At 38.8% G+C, this 26,336-nt stretch overlaps 1 protein-coding gene and 1 long non-coding RNA gene across 2 annotated transcripts; one reads left to right on the top strand and one right to left on the bottom strand.

Moving 5' to 3' along the window:
* The first annotated feature begins 9,475 nt into the window (after positions 1-9,475).
* LOC119744284 (inactive 2'-5'-oligoadenylate synthase 1B-like) lies at positions 9,476-15,998 on the top strand. The gene is made up of 3 exons (XM_038220154.1): positions 9,476-9,545; positions 14,904-15,273; positions 15,845-15,998. Exons 1-3 carry the CDS (start codon positions 9,476-9,478, stop codon positions 15,996-15,998), a joined length of 594 nt encoding a protein of 197 aa, XP_038076082.1.
* Positions 15,999-19,818: 3,820 nt separating this feature from the next.
* LOC119718836 lies at positions 19,819-25,251 on the bottom strand. The gene is made up of 5 exons (XR_005269851.1): positions 25,184-25,251; positions 24,761-24,843; positions 23,418-23,474; positions 21,315-21,432; positions 19,819-20,360 (listed from the first exon to the last, which is right to left on the bottom strand). It is a non-coding gene; the product is annotated as an uncharacterized LOC119718836 (long non-coding RNA).
* Positions 25,252-26,336: the final 1,085 nt, after the last annotated feature.

The raw sequence follows: 26,336 nt of genomic DNA, 5'->3' as shown, positions 1-26,336 counted from the left end.
TCTCTTTGCTGAATTTCTGATGATGCCATCTAATTTGATATAGAAAAATAAAATTTAGGTTATATAACGACCAGTTGCTTACACACTGTCTTTTAGGTAGATGATCACTTTTTGCTGTTTTGGAATCTGTCCCCCAAAATTACCAAAGTTATATACCCGTACGAAGATTGATAAAAAAATGAAGCAGAACTGCGCAGCACTGTAGATAAGTAGTGCAAGTTCAAGCAGTGCTCACCGGAATTTTTGTACCTACAAACATTCAGCTACAAAATTCCCGTGAGTACTTTTTTGTACTTATGTTCATCATATATATTATATATATATTTGAAGATTGTATCGTTGTTATCTTGAAGTGAAATTTGTGGATTCACCATAAAAATGTTGTTTAATGTCATGCAGACTTTCTTCATGACAACTTAGGGAAAAGAAACTTTTCCGAAGGGAACTTGAGAAGGCTCGCGAGATGGGAGAGGCATGGTAAGTTCAGTGGTATTAGTAATTATACATATATACATTTTATTATTAGGAGATACAGGTTGACAGTTAGACGTTAGGCCTACCACACATAAAAAGGTTTGGAAGGAACAGATGGCCAGACGTGTTTCGCTTGATTGTGTTTCTTGCAAATTTCAGGGACGTTTTATACATTAGCACACACAGCCTTTTACATTCAAGCAGTTTTCCCTACATAAATCAAAAGGGCTTCCTGATAAGAGTGCATTCAATTTTGTTTGTGTGCACACAATATTTTGCTTTAGTTACTCAATTATCTTTGAAATGTATTCAAGAGGACATTTTCATCCATAGGTTGAATTTCTACCATCTACTTTCAATCATATATCTGACAATTATCGAACCACGTTATTTTGAATTTGTTTACAATCAATTCGGGCGTTTCAATGTTTTTTTTTGGTTCTTACTGCCTTTGGTTCTTCTGCAACATGTTTTTTTTTTTTTTTATTCAGGGCAACGGATTCTGCAAGTGTTTTTTGTAGCCACATTCGCGCAGCCCCGTGGGCCTATCGTATAATGTCATGCTTGAAAAAAAAAGTATTATTATAATTCGATTGGATAATTATTAACATTCATCGAAGAGAAAAGAACACCCACTGTCAAAATTTTTCAAATCTCTTTGCTGAATTTCTGATGATGCCATCTAATTTGATATAGAAAAATAAAATTTAGGTTATATAACGACCAGTTGCTTACACACTGTCTTTTAGGTAGATGATCACTTTTGGCTGTTTTGGAATTTGTCCCCCAAAATTACCAAAGTTATATACCCGTACGAAGATTGATAAAAAAATGAAGCAGAACTGCGCAGCACTGTAGATAAGTAGTGCAAGTTCAAGCAGTGCTCACCGGGAATTTTGTACCTACAAACATTCAGCTACAAATTCCCGGTGAGTACTTTTTGTACTTATGTTCATCATATATATATATATATATTTGAAGATTGTATCGTTGTTATCTTGAAGTGAAATTTGTGGATTCACCATAAAAATGTTTGTTTAATGTCATGCAGACTTTCTTCATGACTTTCTTCATGGACATTCCGTTGAATGTATTTACCCACCCTGCCCATAGAAGAGGGATGCAAGTTCAGAACCCCTGAAACACTGATAATAAACATGAATGAATAAAAACCGGTAAGCCAATCCCTATCGATTTACCGAATTTTCCCTCATCTTCTCTAAAGTAGGTTTTGTTTTGAAAACCACTTTCTTGTCAAGCTTTAAATTCTTACATAGCAATAATTTTAAGAATTTGAATGTAAAAACGTTTGTTACCCTGAAAAGTGTCCATCTTTATTTGTTGAGAAAAAACTTATGTTTTTTTTGTTTTTCTTTGATTATCTCCAACAGATTGGCAGTGGTTATCTAACAGCAAGGCTGTATTTTGATTAAACTTAAAGGGTTAGATTTGACATTTAATTCAATTGGCTTATTCCCTGATAATGTTTTTTCTTTCTTATTTTGTCTTCTTTACAATACTGGGTCCGTGTTCCAATCAGTTTTTCCATTGATGCCCAGACAATGCTGGTCGCTTCCGAGGGCTGATCGTGAATGGGAATTTTAAGACCGATATTGAAATCGAAGTGAAACCAGAAAACTGTGATCTATCTGTGAAGAGTGACACATTCAACGCATGGCACATTTTTATTCTTCAAAGGACGTATAGAAATCCTCAAAATCAATTCTTTTTGTCAGTTAAATGACATAATTGATATTTGTTAGCTCGAACACGGACCTAATATTATCTCCACTGTGTGATGTCTCGTAATGTCTCATAAATCTATGTACAAGTTTTGTCATTCTGTTTTTTTAAAAAATTTTTAGCATTATCCGCGATGAAAGGCAAAACCCCTATTAAAATATCCACTAACTAAACATCCTTCATGCATTTATCGTACAAGCAGCGCTGGAATATGAAAGCGTTTGTATCCGAAGATTTTTTTGAAAAACAAAAGAGGTTACTTTCTTAGTTTGCACACTCGTAACCAACTCATTGTGTATTTGAACCAAAGTATTCAACGGAGTGATTAAGGTAAAGATTGATGATGTCGTGTTCAAAAAGCTGGGATGCACTGCATTTTGAGGGCGATCGTTGCATTTTGCATTCCAGAGCGTCCGGTAATGTCAACAGCTAAAATGGTTCAAATAATACGGAATGACTGGTTCTTGTAATTCTTTTTCTCGCCTAGGACGTATTTTGATGTTATAATACTGTTTGCTTGAAGATGATAATTGACCTAAAAATTAAGAGACAGATTTACAGTATTGTAAAAAACTCAGCCATGTGTACACCATAATATTATAAACGTTCTTCATTGTCGTACAAAAACTTCGATAGGCTTTTCTTCGTGGCCTTTGTTCTTATCCCAGGTACATGTTTACTTTAAAAGATCCGATCCTCTAAAAAAGACTTTGAAATCATTCGTTATGAATTGAACGTTGTTTTTTTTTTCTTATCCTTTTTATCCTTCGATGCTGCCTCTTTCGTAAACTTACTGTGACTGATCTGGCTATGTGGCAAAGGGACTATTGCAAAAATAATTGATCAGTGCCCATGAATTCATTCAAAACGTCTGTCTTTGTAAAAATCATTCGTGTTCTTTGATCGTGTTCAAACCCTTATAATACTTGCCTCATTACTTGCATACTTGAAAACGTATAAACAAAAGAGGGATCTTGAAAATGTAAAAGGATGCCCTCTTTGTTCACAATCCGTCCGTGGAGGCCTGTGTGTATTTTTGTCCATTTATCATGACCCCACACAAGTAAAGAAGTTCGTCTGGTTTTGAGGATGTGCGAGCCTTTGCCGTCAATATACCGGTTCAAAACACTATTTTGGTGTTCCCTTGTGTTATGCATATATACTTTTTTTCATAACGATAAGAATAAAAATATATTATTTCTAAATTAAAAAACCGTGCACAATTACAGACATGGAAACGGGTATAGAGATTCCTATTGTCCTTAATGACCGACAATAGCGAAACGAAAGACAGGGAACGGGCTTCTGGTGACATGTGAGACAGGTGCCGTTTTAGAGTCAATATTTAGGGGGGGGGGGCTAGCATGGTGGATCCAGAATTGTTTTCAGGAGGCGTGCTGAAATGTAGACCCGTTATATATTCTCCAGACCTTAAGGCCTCCGAAAATAAATATGTGGGCTGGGGGTGGGGACTCGTGCCATATTTTCAATGGGGAGCGCTGATAAAATCCTACAATCAGGCATACTGTATTAACTAAAAGTGTACAAATGCACACTTCTCACGACTATTTATTTAGGGGAGACCGTTCGCATGTACCTCACATTGTCACATTTTGCTAGTGCATTTTTTTGGGGGGGGGGGGCTAGACAATTTTTGGGGGGTGGGGGTGGGGGTGGGGGTGGAGGGCTACAGCCCCCCTAGCCCCCCCCCCCAATAGAACCGCTTCTGATGTGAGAATAAAAAGGAGCATTCTCATCATATGAGGGATGCCTGCAAATGGCCGGCTCTATCCCATAATCGGAGGTGCAAACCTGCAAATTGACTCCCATAGACTTCAGTTATAATTACGCGTACTTCAACAAAATTACTCACAACTCTCCAAGGTGTTTGACACGCCCATTAAATGAAAGCTTATTTCATAACATTTTATTTTCTGTTCATTTTTTGTTCCGTTATCGATAACTTTTGAGAAAAAATTCCGTCCAAACATGATCTTCCCGAAAAGTAGTCATGTGGCCGATCGCCACTTTGAAAAATGATGTCTGCGCTCCATTGCAAAGTAGAGCAATTTAGGTCGCAATTTCATAAGAATTTTACACAAATAGGAGTTCACACTCCCGTGAACGGTTTCCACTAATCTTTTTTACTTACCGCCAAGTTCATGGCCCACAAAATACTCCAATAGCAAAAGATTTTGAGGATGCACAAATTGTGATTTGGCCCGCGTAGGTAATTCTGGGCCCATTTACAGATCTGCACCCTTTAACACACCCGAAATGTTGTTATTTTTCCCCAAACTACTTTTAAGGCAAACAGTACAGATCCATAAATCCTATTACATCAAAATATTTAAAGAACAAATTTTCTGAGTTCGATATTAGACCTGAAAATAGGTCCTCTGTATGCACCGTTACCAGGTGTAGGGCGCCCCCACCGGATGTAAATTGAATTTCCGCTCCATTTAAATCCCAAATCTCCCCCGTCTTTTTTTTTTCTACACTGAAAACTTTGTTTAGTCAATCGCTGTGAACAAGTCGTCAAATACCGGGAAAAGAATGAGTAATGCTAGTGTTAAGTCAGATGACGATTCATTTTAGGGTCATGACAAATCTAAGTCCATGCAATTTGAATCATATTAATTGCCGGACAAATTATATGCAATGAAAGACTAATTTCAATAACGGATTAATCTACCGAACGTCAGATGAAAAATCTGCATAGTCGAGTCGGATGCATTGACGAAGTATTTTTGACGTGACAAATTCAATGACTAACTTTCGACAACCCGACTAATTACAGAGCGAGCCCGCCAAAATATGCAGACAAATTGTTTGACCAATTACGTACGCAGATGATAAATTCCTTAACTCATCTCTTTTTTAATTTGACAACCAACCGGTTCTTAAAAGAGATTATTCCACATTTTGCCGCAAACCTCGCTAGTATATACACTACCACCATGCAACATTTCAAATCTTATTCAGTCATTTGAATTTCATTTGATTTAATTAATCAGATGTCTATAGAAACGAAGCAGAATTGTGGAGGAGGCGTTATTAGGCGTTATTAGTTGGTGAAACTATGTTCAATGGGCATTCTATTTTCTTCCCAAAAAGAACTGTCCATAAAAAATTGAAGGATTGCACGATGAAGTTAGCAACAACATAAAGTTAAAGTAGCACCATGTCATAAATTTCTTTTTGAGTTTGTGAGGTTCCGAAAGAACCGGTGAAAGTTTAACGTTTCGGAGAGTAAAGGCCTACACTGTCCGACACAGAGTGCTACCGGTACCTTAACTTTATATTAAGGAAATCATTATGGCATCAATTTGGAAGATGGGCGGACCTAGCGTTCAGGAATCGGGAGGGGGTTGAGTGAACGGCAGACCCCGCCAGAGGGTTGCGGGCAAGCCCCCTGTAAAAAAATTAAAATAAAAGCACATGTAGCATTGAATACAAATATTCCATCCCATTTGATGATTTTTCCCGACATAATTGATCACAGTAGTCTACCTCACCATATTGTAATGCAGAAAAGTAAACGTAGCCACGAACCAATCTTTCCTTAGCTCAGAGCAGAATTTTATTATACCATGCAAAACAGAAAAACCAATAAAATAAAATATTTTTAGATAAGCACATGTTGCATAAACGACGCTATTGATGTCGACATTGATATCTACTGAGTGGCTGCAAGTGCAGCGCAGTAAATACGTTGACTGCTTTTCTGTGGAAGCAGGATATCTAGGTAATTAATATTCATGAGAATAAAGCTGGAAAAAAAACAAATCATTGAAATCATTTTCAGTAAGGATTTGTCAGTGGAAAATTCACCCTGTTATTTATAACATACCTCCCGATGCTGCAAAAAGTCTGTCGTCATCCTGACGAGAACAACAATATTTTACGTACTTTTATCGAGGAGTACAATAATAAATTAATATAACTTGGAAAAAATAGAAATATCTTACTATAATCAAAATATTATTATTCAAATGATCAGTGGATGAAGCTTAACACAAAGTTCATGATTACACTATCACTCGAGTGGCAGCTCTTAGCGTCACGTAGAAATTAAAAATTAAAAAAAGAAAAGGACAACCATTTTTTTCAGATTTTCGGTCGGTTTACCCACAGACATACTTTGGACAGTAACAAAATATAATCCGCAAGGTGTGTATAGATGATGACATCATCAGATGCAGAGTTAGTTTAGGGAGAATTTGAAACTGATCATCTTTTACTTGTTTGATAGAAATCTATATTCAATGCCTTGCAGAACAATTGCTTTTGTCTTCAAGCAAACTTATATCCTCGATCCTGATTGGTCGATCCATGGCAACAACAGTGTGATATTATAATGTATCGCACGGTCCATATTGCACCCTGCGTCTTGCTCTATTCTAAGATGCGAGTGACATTCCAGGTGGATGCGCTAAACCACTTAAAGATTAATGTAAAGCGAGCTAGTTCCAACTTTAATGTGCGTCAAGTTTGCTTGAAGATAACTTCAGCATCGCGCACGCGCACGTGCAACACGGAAAATGTAGTGCGTCTGTGTCCCACATACCACTCGGCATTCGGCCTCGTGGTATGTGGGATACAGACGCACTACAAGATTTCGTGTTCCACTCGCACTCGCGGGATAACTTATAATATAATCACAATTTGGTGATGTAGGTATCTAAATATGATCAACCGGAAGCTAGTTTTTAATTAAATATATAAGTTCAACTTAAAACTTTTGTTTGATTCTTATAATCAAACGAAAAATTTGCTGTTGGTCAACTGATGAAATACTCAAATTGAGAGATATTCATTTGATTTTGTTTAAGTAATCAAATAAATCTAGAAAATAAGCAGAATTTGTGGGTGAGGCCTCCCAAAACGAACACAGACTGCTGTGACGCGAGAAACAGTAAAACTGTGATCCAGATAGTGTTCTATTTTCCCAAATTTTCATGGGATCACCCATAGAAGGCTACTTTTAATCACACGTAATATTCAGAACAAAATATTGTACTCCATTGTTAAGTGCATTTTTGTGGTTCGCCGTAACCGATTGCAATTGCACATTACCAGCATCTCCTCATGTTAATGCAGCAAATTAATATTTTGTACAGAGACACAATGAACCGTTTTCATATTACCTCCGAGCAGAATGTTATTACTCTCATGCAAAGACTGAGAAAAAAGGAATAAAACATGTATTTTTAGATAAACATAATTATGTTGCATAAATTCCAAGGGCATTAGAGGCACCGTCAAACTCCATACTAGACTCTGCTAACACTGTCTCTATTTTTCAGTAAATATCCATGTGAGCACCAGTATGCGCTTAAAAGGTAGATCATTGTCTCCATATAGAAACCTATTAGCCGAGGCAGCAACAAAGTTCAAACCAGTAAAAAACAGCGATCACACTTTTTTGGGGAGATAAAAACCCGGTCACCGTTTTAGATTTGTAGGCTACGAGTTGTGCAGCGAAACATCCATTTTTCTAACAACTTTTGGTGTTCAAACTGCTGTTACATTATTTCTGCCTGGAATGACATCACAATTCTACTAATAAATATGTAAATTGGCATTAGCATAAAAACCAAAAAGGCGCCAAGTACTCTTGAAAATGGCAAATCGAAAATTAAAGATGGGGTAAAATGGGACACAAAGATGTATTTCTAACGATTGCATTAAACAAAATTACATTGCATGGACCCTTTACCCCCCAAAATATGGGTCCTTTGAGTGAAGAGCAGGTTAATCATCGGGGGTTCGTTCTGTATGAACGTTCCGATTGACCCAGAGGACGACCTATCATCGTCTCATCGTAGAGGGTGACCTATCTCGCACTCTTAAAGGGACATTAAGGCCATGAATGCGCCCAAGTGGGCTACTAAACGCGTTTTAAGCGAAACGATATTAAATAGAAAGAGCATTTAAAGTAGAATATAAATGTCCACACAACCATCCTAGTTAAAAACTGGGCATTTTTGTGTTATTCGTGCGAGACCCATGCAAGAACGAATTTCGGGGTCCCCGAAAAATCAAGCTAGTGCTAGTTGTTATCCAGCCGCACAGTGGTTCGCATTCTGCGGACGTTTAGGAAACAACATTGTTAAACTTTTGTATTATGTACCGCACGCGCTACGTGTACGCTGCATTGTTAATAGACACGACTTGAAATACGTGTGAGTTTGGCACAAAATGTCCGTCGCGTCCGATGTAAACAACCTTTTTTTGTCTTTTCTCGGGAACGGTGAGACATTAAGTTTGTTTCCTTTCAACCAGGCCTTTAAAATAGAATAAGTAAACATCCAAAACACGAACTTTTCGGGGATTTCAGGCCGTAATGTCCCGTTAATAGTTTTATTCTCGTTTTGAAACAAAATGGCTATCGTTAAGAAATGGTGCGAATATACGGGATACGTACGCGGCTCGGAAAAACGTTGCTTGTTAAATCACCGTTTGTGTGGTTATTTCATCAGGCGCACCATGGCCAAAGTACATTTCATACCAAAATGTTATGATGTAGGCCCATGTAGGTTTGGTGACATAACCACACAAATAGATAACATAAACATGTACCTAGCTCGTTTTTTGTGAGCCGCAGACATGTTCGTTCGGTATTACTATTGAGCTTTACTTCTTGTCACTGATAATCACCTATGCGCATGCGTGAATTGATTACAACTTACGAGTAATGCTCCACGGGCGAACATCTAGTATAGTTTCACGCATTTTTTTTTTTTTTTTTTTTTGGGGGGGGGGGTGTTTTTTTTTATTATTGCCAATGCAGTCAGATGTGTTTCAACAAAACTGGCAATAGATTACTGCTCGCTGACGCTTGAACCAAGCTACTACAAAGACGTGTACTCGGTGCTGTTGTAGCGCGTTCGTTCAGTAGACATCAAGTTGAAAGCTGCAAGTGCATTTCCGATTCTGACTTTGCTTTGGTTTTCAAGTCCGTTTGAATCTGAAATGTAAGCTTTGGATAAACGTAGCCAGATTTGATAGTCAGTTGCTAAGAAAGAAAAGCGTCCTGTTATTAAATTTGCTCATGATTAACGATAAGCTGTCACTGATATACGTTGACAATACATTTATAAAACGACAATGATATACGCGGTAGGTTACTTTTACCGCGGCGTCTATAAAGCAAACTTCATAACTGATGTACGTCTAACATGACGAAACAACCATATCATTGCCAATTTCTTACTCTCTGTCTTTTTCTCCCTCGTTTTTCAAATTAGCAAGAATGAAGGTTTACATGTGCCTGGTTCTCCTGATGGTCGTCGGAGGTGCTTTAAGTTTCGCACCAAGAGACGGTAAGTTAGTTGGTTCAATAGTTTTGTCATAATCCCGACGGTCCCACGATATTTGCAAGTATTCTTAAAGCCACATTCGCGCAGCCCCGTGGGTCTATAATGTCATGCTGGAACAAAAATATATTATTGTAACTCGATTGGATAATTATTACTTTTCATCGAAGAGAAAAGAACACCCACTGTCAACGTATTTCTCAAATGTCCTTGCTGAATGTACTATGATGCCATCTAATTTGATTTATAACGACCAGTTGCTTACACACTGTCTTTAAGGAAGACAATCACTTTTGGCTGTTGTGGAATTTATCCCCAAAATGTTCCAATTTTCTATATCTATATGAAGATTGTATTGTTGTTATCTTTAAGTGTACTACGTGAATTCACCAGTAAAAATGTTGTTTTATGTCATGCAGAATCTCTTCAGCGCTCTTTGTGAAAAGAGTCCTTACCGAAGGCGAAGCTCAAGAGATGGTGGAGAGGGCGGGTAAGTTCAGTGGTATTAGCAATGATACATACTACATTTTATTATTGGGATATACAGGTTGACATTTTGACGTAGTAGGCCTACTACATAGAACAAGGTTTGGAACAGAGGGACGTTGCAGTGAAGAGTTTCAGTTGATTGTGTTTCTTGCAAACTTCATGGGACGTTTTAGGCATTTTCACACACAACATTTCACATCAAGCAGTTTTTCCTACCTAAATCAAAAGGGTTTCCTGATAATAACGCATTCAGTTTCGTTTTTGTGCTGACAGTATTTCGCTTTTAGTTGATCTATTTTCTTTGAAATGCATTCAAGAGGATATTTTCACCCATCTCTTGAATTTTCATCATCTGCTTTCAATCAAATATCGGACAATCATCAAACCATATAAGAGTTTGAAATTGTCTACATCGATTGTTGCAGTCTAGAATTCATTCTATAATTTCAATTCATCAAAATTGCTCATTCAATTCTCCATTGCACCAGCCGTGTATCTCTGCATTTGCCTTTAATGAAATCGATTTTATGATTTTTTTTTCGTTTTATTATAAATGCTTTAAACCCTTTTTCGAATCGGAAGATAATCAAGACAACTCTAAAAATAAAACAAAGTGAATCTAATAATTCCAAAACAAGAAATGAAAACAAGAGGTTGGTTTGTTCTTATTGCCTTCTTCTTCTCGGAAGACAATCAAGACAACTCTGAAAATAAATCAAAGTGAATCTAATGATTCAAAAACAAGAAATGAAAACAAGAGGCTTGTTTGTTCTTATTGCCTTTTTTATTCTTGGAACATGTCTTTCTTGATTCAGGTGAACCTTGCCAATATGGTTTCGAATGCCAAAACCCCGAAGCCTGGTGTGTTTCCCGGCAAAGTGCAAGCCAGGGATATTGCTCAGTCTAATGCAAGTCCAGAACCCCTGAAACACTGGCAATCTACATGAATGAATAAAAACCATGGTAAGCCAATCCCTATCGATTTACCGAATTTTCCCTCATCTTCTCTAAAGTAGGCTTTGTTTCGAAAAACCAATATCTTTACAGGCTTTAAATTCGTGTATAACAATAGAATGTTAGTGTACATTGTGAGTAAAAATAAAGAAACCCAAATGATGGGACCGTTGTTTTAGGCCAAAAAGAGTCTCCGGTTTCTGGTATGCGCGCGCGTCGCCGTAGCCATGCGCGTCGGCAAAATCAAAAAGTGTTTTTTTTTAATGTGAGATGATGTCTCAAAACCGCCAAACTCACTGGTTTGACAGGAATCCTGCTGCTGCACTATTTTAACGTGTTTCTAGATGGGGTTACGATCGAGTATAAGCTTTATGTGGCCTCTCTGGGCTCCAACACATTTTGCACTTAATTAAGTCGGGCACCATTTGCTGTCATCAGCCGACATTTAAAGGGAAAAAAAGCAACAAAAAAACCAAAACCGCGTCGCCGCACCACTTTTGGGGCAAGCTCCACACCAGAAACCGGAGACTTTTTTGGCCTTAGTGAAGTTCTGCATGTAGCAATTTCAAATTCGAGGATACTATATAGTAAATCCCCATTCCTAAGCTTTCTTTTGGTTCAGGAGTCATGCAAATCACTCATGTAATTTTCAAGTTACGGAATTTTAAACACAACCACCGTTTAAGGTTCTGTCCAGGGATGACAAAAAGGTAAGTGTTCTTCCAGCAAAACGAAAACAAATCACATAGGGATGTGTGTCAATTGTTTCGTTTTGCTGAAAGAACGCGCGCCTTTTTTTGTGATCCGTGGACAAAACTTTAAAACGGTGGTTGTGTTTGAAATTCCGTAACTTGAAAAGTACATGAGTGATTTGAATGATACTTCAACTAAAAGAAGGCTTATGAATTGAGCTTTTAAATGCTAGAGTTTGAAAGTGCTACATGCAGAACCTCACTAAAACGGTAGTCCCGTCATTTGGGTTTCGTTTTTTTTTACTCGCCCTGAAAAGGGACATGCATCTTTATTCCTTGAAGAAATCATGGTATTTTTGTTTTTCTTTGATTATCTCCACAGATTGACAGTGGTTATCTAACAGCAAGGCTGTATTTTGATTAAACTTAAAGGTTAGATTTGATATATTTAATCCGATTGTCTTATTTTCTGATACGATGTTTTTTTTCTTCTTATTTTTACATTACTTGGCTCGTGTTCCAATCATTTTTGGGGGGTTTCCTTTGCATAGACTTGCAAATTATTGGTAAAATCCACTACTACAATATCCATTAATTTCCTTCCTAGGATATAGCAAGGTTTACATCCGAGAATTTGATTTCGTAAGGCTTGTCCGTATTCAGAATCTGCGATATATAGCAATCGAGAGCGATCGTTTATATATTTTTTTTGCATTCCTCAATATATAGTAACAGCAACATTATATTATACAGTACAACAAACAAGCAGGCATATGATGTTACGCCCAAACTGTCATATCGTCCCATCTGTCCCAACTATATGGATCCGACCAGTTAAGTCTGTCCAAACTATATTTGGGGTATTGCAATGAGGCTTAACGGACATATATTATGTTTGCATCCGAGAATTGCATTCCACAATATATAGTAACAGTAACCTTATACAGTACAACAAACAGGCATATCATGTTACGCGCAAACTATCGTATCGTCCCATCTGTCCCAACTATGGCTGGGACCATTTAAGACGGTCCAAACTATATATTTTTTTTTTTGGCAAAAGCTGAGGCGTAACGGACATATAGTTCTAACACGATTGTGTCTTTTGTCTCCTAGGACGTATTCCGATTGTGTACTGTTCGTTTGCTAATATGGGAAACATACTTTAGTGAAATGAAATACACAGTCATGTGCAATGCATTGTTAAAAAAAAATAACCACTTGGATCGGCTTTTCTTTATTGAACATTTTAGTCTTCAGTCTATTAAATCGCGATTTCTGTGAAAGATCCAATCCTTCAAAATGGACATTGAAATAATTCGTTATATAGTAACTGAACGTAGGCTACTTCTTATTTCTTTTTCATTATTCAATTCTTCCTCTTTCGTAAACTTACTGTGAATGATATAGCCATGTGATAAAATAAAGGGACTCTTGCACAATAATGTATCAGTGCCCGTGAATTCATTCATGTCTTCTGTTTCTGTAATAGTCATCAATGTTCCTTGATTGCGTTTTCAAAGCCTTCATCACCTCATTACTGCATACTTGAACATTATAAACAAACCAAAAAAGAAATGAGAAGGTAAATGGATTACATGTTCTTCTTTTGAGGCCTGTGCAATTTTGTTTCTAGTAAAGAAGTGCGTTTGAAAGATGTGCAAGCTTAATCAGAAGATGGAAAACGGATGTCGTTTGAGAAAAAAAAAGATTCACAGGCGGGATGCCGATCCCTCTCCCTCCGGGAATCGAGCCTGTAGGCCTATTTACCGGTGTGCACCCAGAGGGATGGTGGACTCAAAGATCAAAGAAGACCCTTCCCAGCCGCGGCCAAGGCCCTGAGAGCATTTTTTTTTTTGTGGCCTGAATAATCGCAAATTAAGTACCCATTCGTTTCGAGGTTCAACTCAAAAATTGCACGGACATTATAAGCTCACCTCTTTAACACTTCTTAAATAAGGCTTAGTCCTATGGTTGTGAGTGTGAACAAGGTAATTACGCATTTTGACAATATTAAAATGCGAGAGTAACATTCTCAAATTATGTGGCATAGGCGTAGCCAGCGGGAGGGGGGGGGTAAGGGGGTATTTACCCCCTCCCCCAATATTTTGTAAAGACTGCCTTTTTCCATTCAAATGCCTTTTTTTTCAACGGGTTTACCTCCCTTTGTTATTCACCCTTTGTGTGAATAATCTTCGGTTTTGAACAGCGCCCCCATCTACATATGGTACCAGCCCCCCCCCCCCTCCCTTTTGATTTTACGGAGGCCAAGTGTCCGGAGGAAAAAAGCCTGTCCACATTTCACCACGGATGTGCAAGTGCCCTTTTCGAAAATTGTACCCCCTCCCCCAATAAAAATGACCGTGCTACGCCACTGTGTGGGATATCCAAATACAAAAGGTGACAGGCCGTTATCGAATTGCTGGCTCTATCTCATAATTTGCGAACACAGGAGTGTTCAATATACAGCTTGTAAAGAGCGCCCTCACGGTGGACAGGTTTTGATTACCCATGCTTTTCACAACGGAACAAATACCTATCCACTGTGAACGGACGTGTCTGAGCTGGTATAGTGCCCTCTCGTGACAATGATTCTAGAAAATTCCATCGTGATTCTCGTTCTGTTCATGTGTTCCAAAAAGTCCGAAATTGTCGCAATTTCGTTTTTTAATCAATCTTAAAAAACCCAGGTTTGTAAGATCCTAGAGTAGAAACTTAACTGCCAGGGGCGGATCCAGGAATTTTTGCGGGGGGATGGTACCATATATCAATAGGGGGCGCTGTTCAAATGCAACGATTATTAACAATAGATTACGGAATGGTGTACAAATACCCATATCTAAGCTGCCTCTGTCCGTATTTTTAAAAGCGCACATTATACGTACCAGTACAATTTTTTTTTGGGTGGGGGGTGTCAGACCAGGAGGGTTGGGTCGCATTATTATTTAAGGAATTTCTATGAAAAAAACACGTTTTTTGACAGATTTTTTTTTAAACCACCACCCCCCCCCCGGATCCGCGCCTGTATGCAACACAACGTTTTTCATGGCTACTGCAACTTAAAACCTTGCGCAGAGTGACCTGCTGCCCTTTGGGCCCCAGGTAACCGAATTTAAAAAAAAAAAAAAATTGAGGGCCAATGACGGTCACCTTCCATCTAATCCTCATTCAACCCTTGGTTGGACTAGACCTTAAAAAGAAACTTTTGGTGCGCTTTTTTTCCGTGTAGCTCATGCCGACATGTTCAGGGCCATGCTGCAGCTGCCCAACGGCTACGACCGGGAGTTCTACTCTGCCTCACTGGCCGAACACCAGCTGCAGTTCATGGAGCGAATACCCGGCCACGTCAAAGCCCTGATCCGCTTGGTGAAGTACTGGGCTAACGAGTGCCTCCCGGACACGCTGCACAAGTCCTACCCGCTGGAGTTGATCACCGTCTACCGCTGGGAGAACGCTGGTAAGCCTCAGAGCATCAGCAAGGCCCAGGGGCTGAAGGACGTGCTGCAGGTACTGACCAACTTGAGAGGGTTGCGGCACTACTGGGCGTACCTTTACTACGCACTGGCGAATCAGGCCATCACCCAGCTCGGCTATATCAAGTAAGTTTAGCAGATGTGCATCCTACATCATAACCCCTGCAAATTTGGACGGCGCAGTGTTTTTTTTTTCAGGTAATGCCAAGCAATCTGATGTCGATCGTCGTCGTCCAGTCTCAAGTCAAATCACAAGCTGTGCTTTGGCAAATAGACTGTGACAATGGCGTCCTTTATTTGCAACTGTTCATCGCGTGTGACCTGGCTTGTTATTTGACTTGTGATCGATGACAACTCTGGACATGGGGGGGGGGGTATATCAGTGGGAACTGTTACATAGTTATGACTTGGGTTTTTCTTTTAAAGAAAAGAACATTTAGTTTTCAAATATCCATTCACTTTAGAAAACCGCTGATTCCTTCCTGCCAAGTTATCAAAAAGAATAGCCATTCCGTTTGGCATTGCCTCCAAATGGATTTCGACTTTTCCCATGATGCAGTGCGCGATAACTGCCTCGTTTTCCATACAGTGAAACATTCCAATGTTGAGCACAATGATCTCGATAATCATAGCCTTAACATTGTGCTTGAAACTAGTCATGTTTTTCGCTTCTCCTTTTTTATCAACTTGAATGCAGTCCAATAGTTTTGGACCCAGCCAATCCAACCAACAACGCGTGCTGGGTTTACCAGAAGGGCAACAACATCATAATGATTGAGGAAGCTGCCCGTGCCACCCTGAAGTTCAATCTTCTCAAGGACGTCGTTGTCTCTGCCAACTGGAAAGGTTAAATAGCGACCAATAATCGCCGGAAAAAAAGAGAGAAAGAAAAGCCGGAACAATTCTAAAATGGTGACCGGGTTTTTAGCTGATCCCCAAAGTGTGTATTCGCTGTTTAACTCTGTTTGAACTTTGTTGCTGCCTCGGCAAATATTGGTGTCCATATGGAAGACTTGATCTACTGCTTAAGCGCATATCACGTGCTCACAAGGATCCTAACAAATAGCGTCAGTGTCAGTAGACTTTAGTATGGAGTTAGACGGAGCCTTTAATGCCCTTAGAGTTTATGCAACATATGTTCATCTAAAAATACATGTTTTATTGCTTTTTTTAGTCTTTGCATGGGCGTAATAAAATTCTGCTCTGTGGTAACGAACAATAATTGTTCGTTGCTACACTGTTCGAAATATTAATTTTCTGCATTAATAGCATGGGCGGAAAAATGGCAATGTACAATTGCAATCTTTTATGTAGAACAGACAAACAAAACTCGACAATATTCGTATTTGAATGCCAAGTGATCCCATAAAGTTCTATTTGGAAAATTGATAACGGCACAGTGTTTCAATGCCTAAATCACAAAATCTTGGTGTGAACAATTCTTTTATTAGGCACTGAATGATTAATTGCAATTAAACACGAAACATTGAGGTGTTTAGTTTCGAATTCTCCCTTTACTAACTCTTCGTCTGGCGATGTCAGCATTTAAAAAACTTTGCAAAATTAATTTGTTAATAATGTCCAAATAATATTTGTCCACGGGCGAACTGACCACAATTTCGGGAAATGAATGTCATTTGCTTTACAAATGTTAACTTGACGCTAAGAGCTATACCTATCGTGCGATGACGTCATCATGATAATTGTGTTTGGCGTCCCCCACTGAGCATTAACATAATTTTGTCGATTATTGTAAAATGTTTATGTTTCTCAAGTTACATATATTCATTTATGTAACTATTTCTGGGCTTGTTTGCATTATCACGGGAGGTATATTATAAATGACGGGACAAATTGTCCACTAAGACAATGATTTCAATGAATTGTTTTTCCAGTTTTACCCTCAGGAATAGTTATTACATTGATATTGTTCTAAAAAAAACTAGTCTGCGCATTTCTTGTGCTGCATATAATATATACTCATCACACATTGATATAATACATCAATAACGTCGTTGGAGGCTTATATTCAGCATATGCTTGCCTAAAAAATAATTTAATTTATTTGTTGTGTATTTGCATGGGCATAATAAAATTCTGCTCTGAACTACCGAAAGAGTGGTTCGCGACTACACTTGTATGGAACATTAATTTCCGCGTTACGATATGAGAGGATAACTGGTGTTGTACGATTGCAATCAATAATGACGAAAAAAATGATCAAATCGACTAAATTAACAATGTGTGATTTGGCAGCATACTCCCTTGATCACAGTTTTTCGCACGCAGCGTCGAAGCAGTCTGCTAACAGTGGAGCACTCAAAGAGAGGGGGGGGGGGGGGGGGCTCAAGAGGTTGTTCAAAAAAATTGACCGTGGTGATATGAATGCAGCCAACTTCCAAGTAGTACAAAAGGGGTATACATGGCGCCACTAACGTCAAAATAGTCCGTCACCCCCCCCCAAAAAAAAAGAAGAAGTAATGATAGCGGCCAAACATTTTCTGGCAACATTTGTTAAAAATTAGAAATTCAAACTTTAAAAAAAATTACAAAAAAAATGGTGAGTCCCCCCCCCCCCAATCCACTTTCTGGGTGCGCCACTGATGCGCCAATGCCCAAAGCGACTGGTACAAACATCGTGTACAAAGTACATGGGATTTTTGGGATGGAACAAGAAGAAGTAGAGGACGAAGAAAGAAAACAAATCAGAACCCCCCTACTAAAAAAAAAAAGGCGTTTTTGAATAAATTCATGTGCACTGATCAATTATTTTGCAAGAGTCCCTTTAATTTGCTTCATAGCTATATCAGTCAAAGTCAGTTTAAGAAAGAGGAGGAAAAACTTAAAGGAATGTAAAATAGCCTACGTTCAATTAATAACCAATGATTTCAAGGATTTTTTTAAAGATTGAATCTTCATTTACAGCAATCACAAACTTGATAAACTCCATGATGACGATTAATAATCTGAGCTTTTGTAAAAATGAAGACAGTTTGAAATTACGATGTCTACATAAAACACTACCAAAATTCTGTTTCTTAATTGAGGTCAATTATCATTTTCAAACCAACAGTATTCAAAATAAATACGCCCTGGGCGAGAAAAAATTACAATAACCAGTCGTTCTGTATTATATAATTATTTTCGCTGTTACGCTCCAACCAATGGCCCCAGCTATAGTTGTTACAGTTTAGTGAGATCGACGGGGCGTAACATCGAAGTGTCACGTGTTATGATGGTATTGCTATGTTGTCGCATTACTACATGTTCTTGAATGCAACATTCGTCGATCGCTCTCAAAATGCAGTGTTATGTATATCAGCTTTTAGAACAGGGGCGTTGATCTAACCTTAAATAAATATGGAGGAGAAACTCCATTAATAATCAGGCTCAAATACACAATGCTTTATCAGGGGCTTAATTGTGTTCTGCCCTTTCCAAAAACAAAATCCTCGGATGCAAAGGTTTCCTTATCCCAGCGCTGCTTATACGATAAATGCATGATAATAATAATACTAATAATAATAATAAGGATTACCGGCAATGAGGTAATAGGGAGACTTTTCCAAAGACTTGTGCACAAAAATGTTCCGATTTAAATGTGCCCTAACCCGATATTCCCTGGTCCTTTTTCCACGAATTTCGGTATGTTTACTAATTAGACCACGAGCAACAAATATAACCCAATTGCGACTGCAAAATGTTGTCTCTAAAGGGGGGCTGCGCAAATAGGGGGACACCTAGGTGTCTCCCTATTAAGCCCGTGTCTCCCTACTACCGAATTTTCTACGCTAACGTGTCTCCCTAATGGTACATTTGTAGGAATAATAATAATAATAATAATAATCGGCATTTAAGAACGCTCTTTTTAGCAAACTAAATCACAGCGCTGGCAAATAAAGAACAACTAAAGTAAACAAGAGCTGTTTCGGTGTGTTAATAAATATTTAAGTTAAATAATAAAAACAGGTAGCATAGACAATGAATTGGTTATTGGTGGAATAAATGGGTCTTGATCAGCTTCCTGAATTGCTCGAGAGATGTGACATTTTGAATGGAAAAGGGCAGACTATTCCACTCCTTCGCTGCAGTGACCGTAAAGGTTTTGTCACTGGCCAGCTTTGTTGTGCGTACGTGGGAAAGTCAGACGCAAAGGATTAGATCTAGAACGGAGGTTTGGTCTGATGTTTGAAATAGGATTAGTAAACAATCCAAAACATGAAATTATCGGGGATTTCAGGACCTAGTGCCCCTTTAATAAACGAAAAGAATTGATCTGGATAATATGCGTCCTTTTAAAAATAACGATGTGCCATGCGTTGAATATTATGTCTCTTTTATACGAATAACTCACAGTTTTTGATTTCATTTCGATTTCAATGTCGCTCTTAAATTCACAATTGTGGGCGTCGCTGGGCAAAGGGAGGAGGGGCAAGGCGGGCACTTGCCCCCCCCCCCCCCAAAGAAAAAAAGGAAGAAAAAAATGCCAAAAAAAGGAAGAAGAGCTGTGAAGTCATATTTGCTATTAGTTTAACAAAACACATTTAACAAAAATGGGCGTCTGTACAAGCATAACATTCACTGCGTGGACTTCCGAACAAAAGAGGTCCACATAAACCAGGTAGCAGCGACTTTGTGTGGACTTGCCCACGTCCACACAATGCTTCCCCGTCTCTGGAAAACAGGTTTAGAGGCATTTTTAGGCTAGGTTTATCCGTGGCAAAATGAAGAGAAAAACTATAAACGGAATCATAGAAAACAAATTGGGTTTGAAAGAGTTTTAACAGTATGATTAAAATGAGGTTTTTTTAACAAGTTTTGTCTTAGCTGCACGAAAAGAAAGGAATGTCCATACTAAGTATGTAACGTCAACATGTATGCAGGGGTGTCAATAGGGGTGGGGTTGGTAAGTGTCCCCCACACACCCTCGAAAAAATGATAAATTGAGAATATGCCAGAGAAACTACAAGGATTTAAGGGAGAAAGTGTGCTTTTACCCCCCAAGAAAAAAATACTGGCGACACCCATGCAATCATGATAAGCTTTCAAGATCAGCACTGTCAAGGCATCAATGTAATAACTGGCTGCTATACGATACCAGTATTGTTAAAAAAGAAGTCTTATCAGGAAAAGAAATTGAAATAAAAAAAGCCAAATCTAACCCTTTAAATTTATTAAAGATGAAGCCTTGCTGTTGGATAAACACTGTCAATCTGTATGGAGATAAGGGAATATAAAAATACCATGTTGTCATCAAATACAGTAACGAATGAAACCTTTCAGGGCACCAAACGTTTAGACACCAGTTATTCTAAATATTTTTGTTTTCTATGCACGAATGTAAAGCTCGTGAAGGAAGTAATTTTCCAACACAAGGTTTACAATGAGAAAAGATGGGAAGGATAGTTCAATAAATCCTTTTCCGGAGCCACAAGGGAATAAAGACTACTTGTTGCAACTGATAATGTAGTTACCAACTGATAACGTGTCAACAACCAATAATGTCACACAAATTGACCGATATTGTATCACTAATCGATAATGTAACAAACAAATGACGGGTATAGTAAATGTATACATTATGAGTCAATTTGTGTTACATTATTAGTTAGGACCGATCATTCAACAATAATTGACTGATAGTGTAGCATATTTTACTACAATATCAGTCAATTTTGTGTTACATTATCGGATACAGTATCGGTCAATTTATGTGGCACTATCGGTTGGTGATACATTATCCGTTGTTTACTACATGATCAGTTGTAACACTGATGACCAACATGTCATCATTCATTTTCTTTCCAGTTTTTGGTGGGTTGACCATTGACTTTTCGAGATATTCTCACCCAAAGAAGACGACCCCCATTTTCCCAAAAGCGGAAAAGTAGCCATCTTGAAAAACTATCCCTCCACAACATGGCAAAATAGCGCCACTTTCGAGCCCAATTCATCCAAAAAATGCTCAAAATTGGAAGCCCCAAGTCCGGGCCAGAGGTTCATTGCCATGTCTCTTCAATTTCCCAACTTTATGGCTCTCAGAATTCTCTAATATAGAACAAATTTGAGGGCCGGTGTAACTTTTATTCATGAGCTCGGCGGATTGGTTTTGGCCTATTTACCGGTGTGCACCCTTCAGACGGGGTGGCTCAAAATGGCGGGCTTACCATTGTTCAATTCATTCATGCGGAGGGCCAGGATTGCACATGCCAAACGGCCAACCCCCTTCAATATCACAGTGGTACCGTTCCCAGGGGCAATCTTCGTCCACCAAGCACCAGTGCGCTGAAACACAAACCATCAGAAAGTGAGTGACCCGTATATCAATATTTGTGTTGACAATAGCCTACTGTTGATTGAAAATAGAGACTATTCATCTTTAAATGTACCGAGGATAACTGATTTGTTTTAATTCAACAAAGACAAGGGGTTGGACTTACTCCAAATTTCCGGTATTGTTTTGTTTCGTATTATACTACAGCCCTTTTCACACTATAGACAAATTTCTGGGTCGACGCAGGGTTGAAAACATGCATCGTTTCACACTTAAAGAATTTCAACCCTGCGTCAACCCTGCGTCAACCCTGAGATTGATTTCGCCCCGGGTTGAACTCAACCCTGCTCCAGACCAGGGTTGAGATTTTCAACCCATGTTGAAAGTCTTGCTAGGGTTCAAAACAGTAGTAACTGAGCATGATAAGCTTGATTTGCGTGAAACAAGTGTTCAAACGATGCGGGTTGAACGCAGGATTGAAATATCCAAAATTCAGTCTGGAGCGCGCGGCACTGGGTTCTCCCAGGGTTGAGTTCAACCTGGGTTGAGAGGCTCCAATGAGGAGCAATGTCCTTGGAAAGACATAACCCTGGAATATGGATTTTCGGCCAATTTTAGCCCCCGTAGAAAATGGTTTTGTTTAACCCTAAAGGGGCCGGGGGCGGAATCCGCCCCCCCCTCAACATTTTCCGTGATAGCCTCTAAAAAAATGACTAAAAAAATGACTGTTATGACTTTTTAGCCTCGAGCTTTGCGCATCTTTTGATACCAAAAACATAAAAATCGGACTACGGGTTGCCGCGTAGCGAAAAATTTTCTACATGTGCCGAGTTTCAAATTTTTCGTCACTCGATGGCCGAGATCTTAGGGGGGGGGCCGGAATCCGCCCCCCCCCCCCCGAGAGATGGTCAAAATAACCCGGCCCCTTTAGGGTTAATAACCAGCCTTTTCAATCTTGTTTAAATTAATACATTTAATTCTCCAACGAACAAGCAGTTTTTATAACGTGGCACATACAATTGATTGTGTAATTTTTTTAAAACATGTGCTTCGATATTTCTTTTAGAAATTTCATTAAAAGTAGATGGGAAAGTTAAACCTATGCATGAATATGTTGTCTTAAATGCATTTCGCAGAAAGAATAACCAAAAGTGAAATACTGTGTGCACAACATCGAAATATAATGCATCAATACAGAAAAAACCTCTTTAAGTTATTAGAAAACTGCACGAATGTGAAAGCTTATTTACAAAAACAAACAAAACTTCATTGACATTTGCAAGGAAAACAAACAGCTTTTCCCGGGACAGTACTTAACAGTATTGTAGTCGAGTACTTTTAGCCGAGTACCGAGTACTGCCGAGTACTTAGGTTACGGAGTACGAGTACGAGTACTAATACTTCCGAGTTCAAGAACAGGTCTCCGAGTACGAGTATTTGTACTTCCGAGTACGAGTACGAGTACTTGTATTCCGAGTACGAATACGCGGCCACACGGCAAATGGTTCACTGTGCGTATAATTTACACAGGTCTAATTTACCCAGGCCACTCACAGCTAGCTGTTAAAGGCGTTTGTACAGGCATGCACAGAGGAAAATCGGGAAACTTCGAGCCAATCAACCATTTCAAACTGAAAGTATCGATAAAATAAGGCCTTCAAGCTATACACTTTTTCAAGCACGAGTACGTACTTAAATAATCGAGTACAACTTTGACATGTCCAGTACCAGTTCTTGCTGCCCGAGTACGAGTCCCGTCATTTCGAGTATTAGTACTTTTACATTCGAGTACGAGTACGAGTACGAGTACGTGTACTCTAAAAAAAATAAAAAAAATCGAGTAGTACTCGAGTACAAGTATTGAGTACGAGTACTACAACACTGGTATTAAACTGAAACACGTCTTTCCAATATTTCCCAAGCATTACATATTCACTTCTTTTATGTCGTAATGTCAACATGTGCTACTATATACTATTAATACCACTGAACTTACTCCGCTCAACAATCTCACGAGCTGACACTGTTCTCTCTTTCTCCTCAGGATCAAAGTCTGCAAGAATTTAAAACGGTTTTTACTTATATTTCATGAAGTGTACTTAAAGATAACAACGACATAATCTTCAATTCGTAGACACGGAATTAAGAAAATAAAGGTTGAAATAAAACTGTTTTGGTTACAAAGCCCTAACAATACGGCCTGAAATCCCCCAAATTTTCATGATGTTTTGGATTGTTTACTATCCTATATCAAAGGTCTGGTTGAAAGGAAACTAACCGAATGTCTTACCGTTCCGAGAAAAGACGAAAAAACACACGGTTGTTTACATCGGACGCGGCGGACAGTTTGTGGCATACGCATACGTATTTCAAGACGCGTCTCTTCAAAGTACTACCACGTTGTGTGTCACATAATACACATCACCAACACATGCACGTTGTTTCTCACACATCCGCAGCATGCGAGCAACTGTGCGGCAGGAACTCCCTTAAGTCGAGCTGTTTAGTGCTAGTTACAGTTATAACCCCCGAAATTCGTTCTCGCATGGTTCTCGCAAGATGGTTATGTGGATGTGCATATCCCACTTTCAAATGCTCTTTCCAATTAATATAATTTCGTTAAAACGGTTTTGTAGCCCAATTGGGCGCATTCCAGGCCGAAATGCAACTTTAAAGATTTGAAAATAAACCGAACAAAAACCCTTTTTTTTTTTACTAAATAAGCTTCATAACATACAAGTTTCGTAAGTTTTCGGAAGAAATTCCACAACAGCCAAAAGTGATCATCTTATTATTATTTCTGGTGTGCATAAAACGACCCCTTTTAAAGACGGTGCATAAGCAACTGATCGTTAAGAAACCTAACTTCTATTTTTCTAAATTTAACTAAGATAGAACATCATCTGAAATTAAGCAGAGGGATTTGAAAAACAAATGTTGACAGTGGGTGTTCTTTCCCCTACAATGAAAGCATTCCTATTAATGTGTGTAGAATATCATCAAATCGAATAATAATATATATTCCCATGGGGAAGTGTGAATGTTGTTTTTAAGCTCTGGCAGGATGGTCTGTCTGTCTGTCTGTCTGTCGGTCGAGCTGCCTGTCTGTCTATCCCAAAAATAACCAAAGTATGGTGTTTAATATATGCCATCGATGTCGCATTTTTCGGGGTCGCATTTTAAGCTCTGGCTTTTGATCGATTTCATGCTAGACTCTCATGCAACACTCCTTTCAACACGGCCAGAGCTGAATGTGCACTCGCACTTGTTAGAATAGGCTTACAGATGTCATGGAAAGCCGTTTAGATTACGACGGAACTTTTGAAGCAACTAACTTACCGTCCCTCAGTGCGAAACCCCAGGTACATCCAACGAACATCAAGAGAACCAGGCACATGTAGAGCTTCATTCTTGCTATGATACTGAAAACGAGGGAGACAATGAAACACACGGTAAGAAACGTCCTGTTATTATGGTTGTGCCGCCATGTTAGACGTGCATCAATCAGTGCAGTCTTTTGCAAAAAAAATGTATTTCCTTTGTTTTTTTATTCGGATTAATTCGGCTGTTGCACGGTATTGTGCTTTTTATGAAGTGTGCTCAGCCGCAGCGGTAAAAGTAACATAATGCGTACATCAATGTCGTTTTATATATATACATGGCAGTCATATCAACGTACACCCGAGAGAGTTTATATCGTCAATCATGAACAATATGATAACCAAGCTGTTTTGACTTTGGCCACGTTTATCCAGATCTTACATTTCAGCTTGAAACGAAGTACGGAGGCGAAAATGCACTTGCTGTTTGCAACTTGATGTCTACTGAACGAATGCGCCACTACTGCGCCGAGTACATTTCTTTTATAGTATTTTGGTTCAAGTCGGGGGGGGGGGGTCTGTGAACCGAGTGCGGACGATAGTCTCTGTGCCTCTGCCACTCTTTAAACAGGGGTGTGCAAAACAAAAGAAATGTATTTGATTCTTAAAGGGAATGTCCATCATTGGCTTTTGCTGTAATTTTCAGAAATGAACTATTTGGGGGGTTGGTATAATAGATCAAATATTGTTGCACTGACATGTTTGACGTTTTGTGTTCGAAAATGCTGGAAAAACCAAGAAAAACAAAAATATTCAAGTAGTCTGGTTCCCTGACTCCACTAAAGATGAAATGGATCAAAAATACCGGAAAATAGTAAAGGTAAGGGAACCAGTCTAGCTGGCCTGCACCCATTCATGAACATGGAACCGATAGCTAACAAAACAAAATTTAGACTAAAAAAAATGGTAAATTTGGAGCAGTAATTGAAAAATAGTTAGGTTTTTCCAACGGTGGTCGGCCGACCAGCGTTGGAAATGTATACAAATATACCATTTTCTTGAAAATGGCTTCACACCAGGTGCCATAATTTTACAGGATGCTTTAGCATGTCATTTACCAACATCCTAGTAAGGTATTTCGTAACAACTTGGTAGTTTTATTTTTCGATGTTTGCAAATGTTGTATTTTCCCTTTAATTAACACTGTCTTGATTCTACAAACGTTATTTAAGTTTTTATTCTATCCAACACGTGGGTTTTACCCGATCATCCCAAAAGTTAGAAAGTTGAACTTGTTGACACCACAAAATGTAGGTTTATATGTGGAAGACATGATCTACTTTTTAAGCGCATATCTGGTGCTTACTTTCTACACACAATAGAGCTATTGTCAGTAGACTTCAGTACGGAATTTGACGGGGCCTTTTCCTTTTTCAGATCGATTTCATAGTGCCATGATAACCACGGCCGTAGCGGCGTAAGGCTGAATCAGAAAGAGTGGCATTGTTTTTTTTTCCATGGAACGGGTACTGGCCGCGTTTGCCAATAGATTCACCAGATGGTCACTGTGTGTCGAATGTCGTATCAAATTCTAG

Source organism: Patiria miniata, unplaced genomic scaffold, assembly GCF_015706575.1.
Source record: "Patiria miniata isolate m_02_andy unplaced genomic scaffold, ASM1570657v1 HiC_scaffold_7, whole genome shotgun sequence".
NCBI classification, from domain to species: domain Eukaryota; kingdom Metazoa; phylum Echinodermata; class Asteroidea; order Valvatida; family Asterinidae; genus Patiria; species Patiria miniata.
Note: the sequence above shows the minus strand (reverse complement) of the source record. Positions and strands in the feature narration are given on the sequence as shown.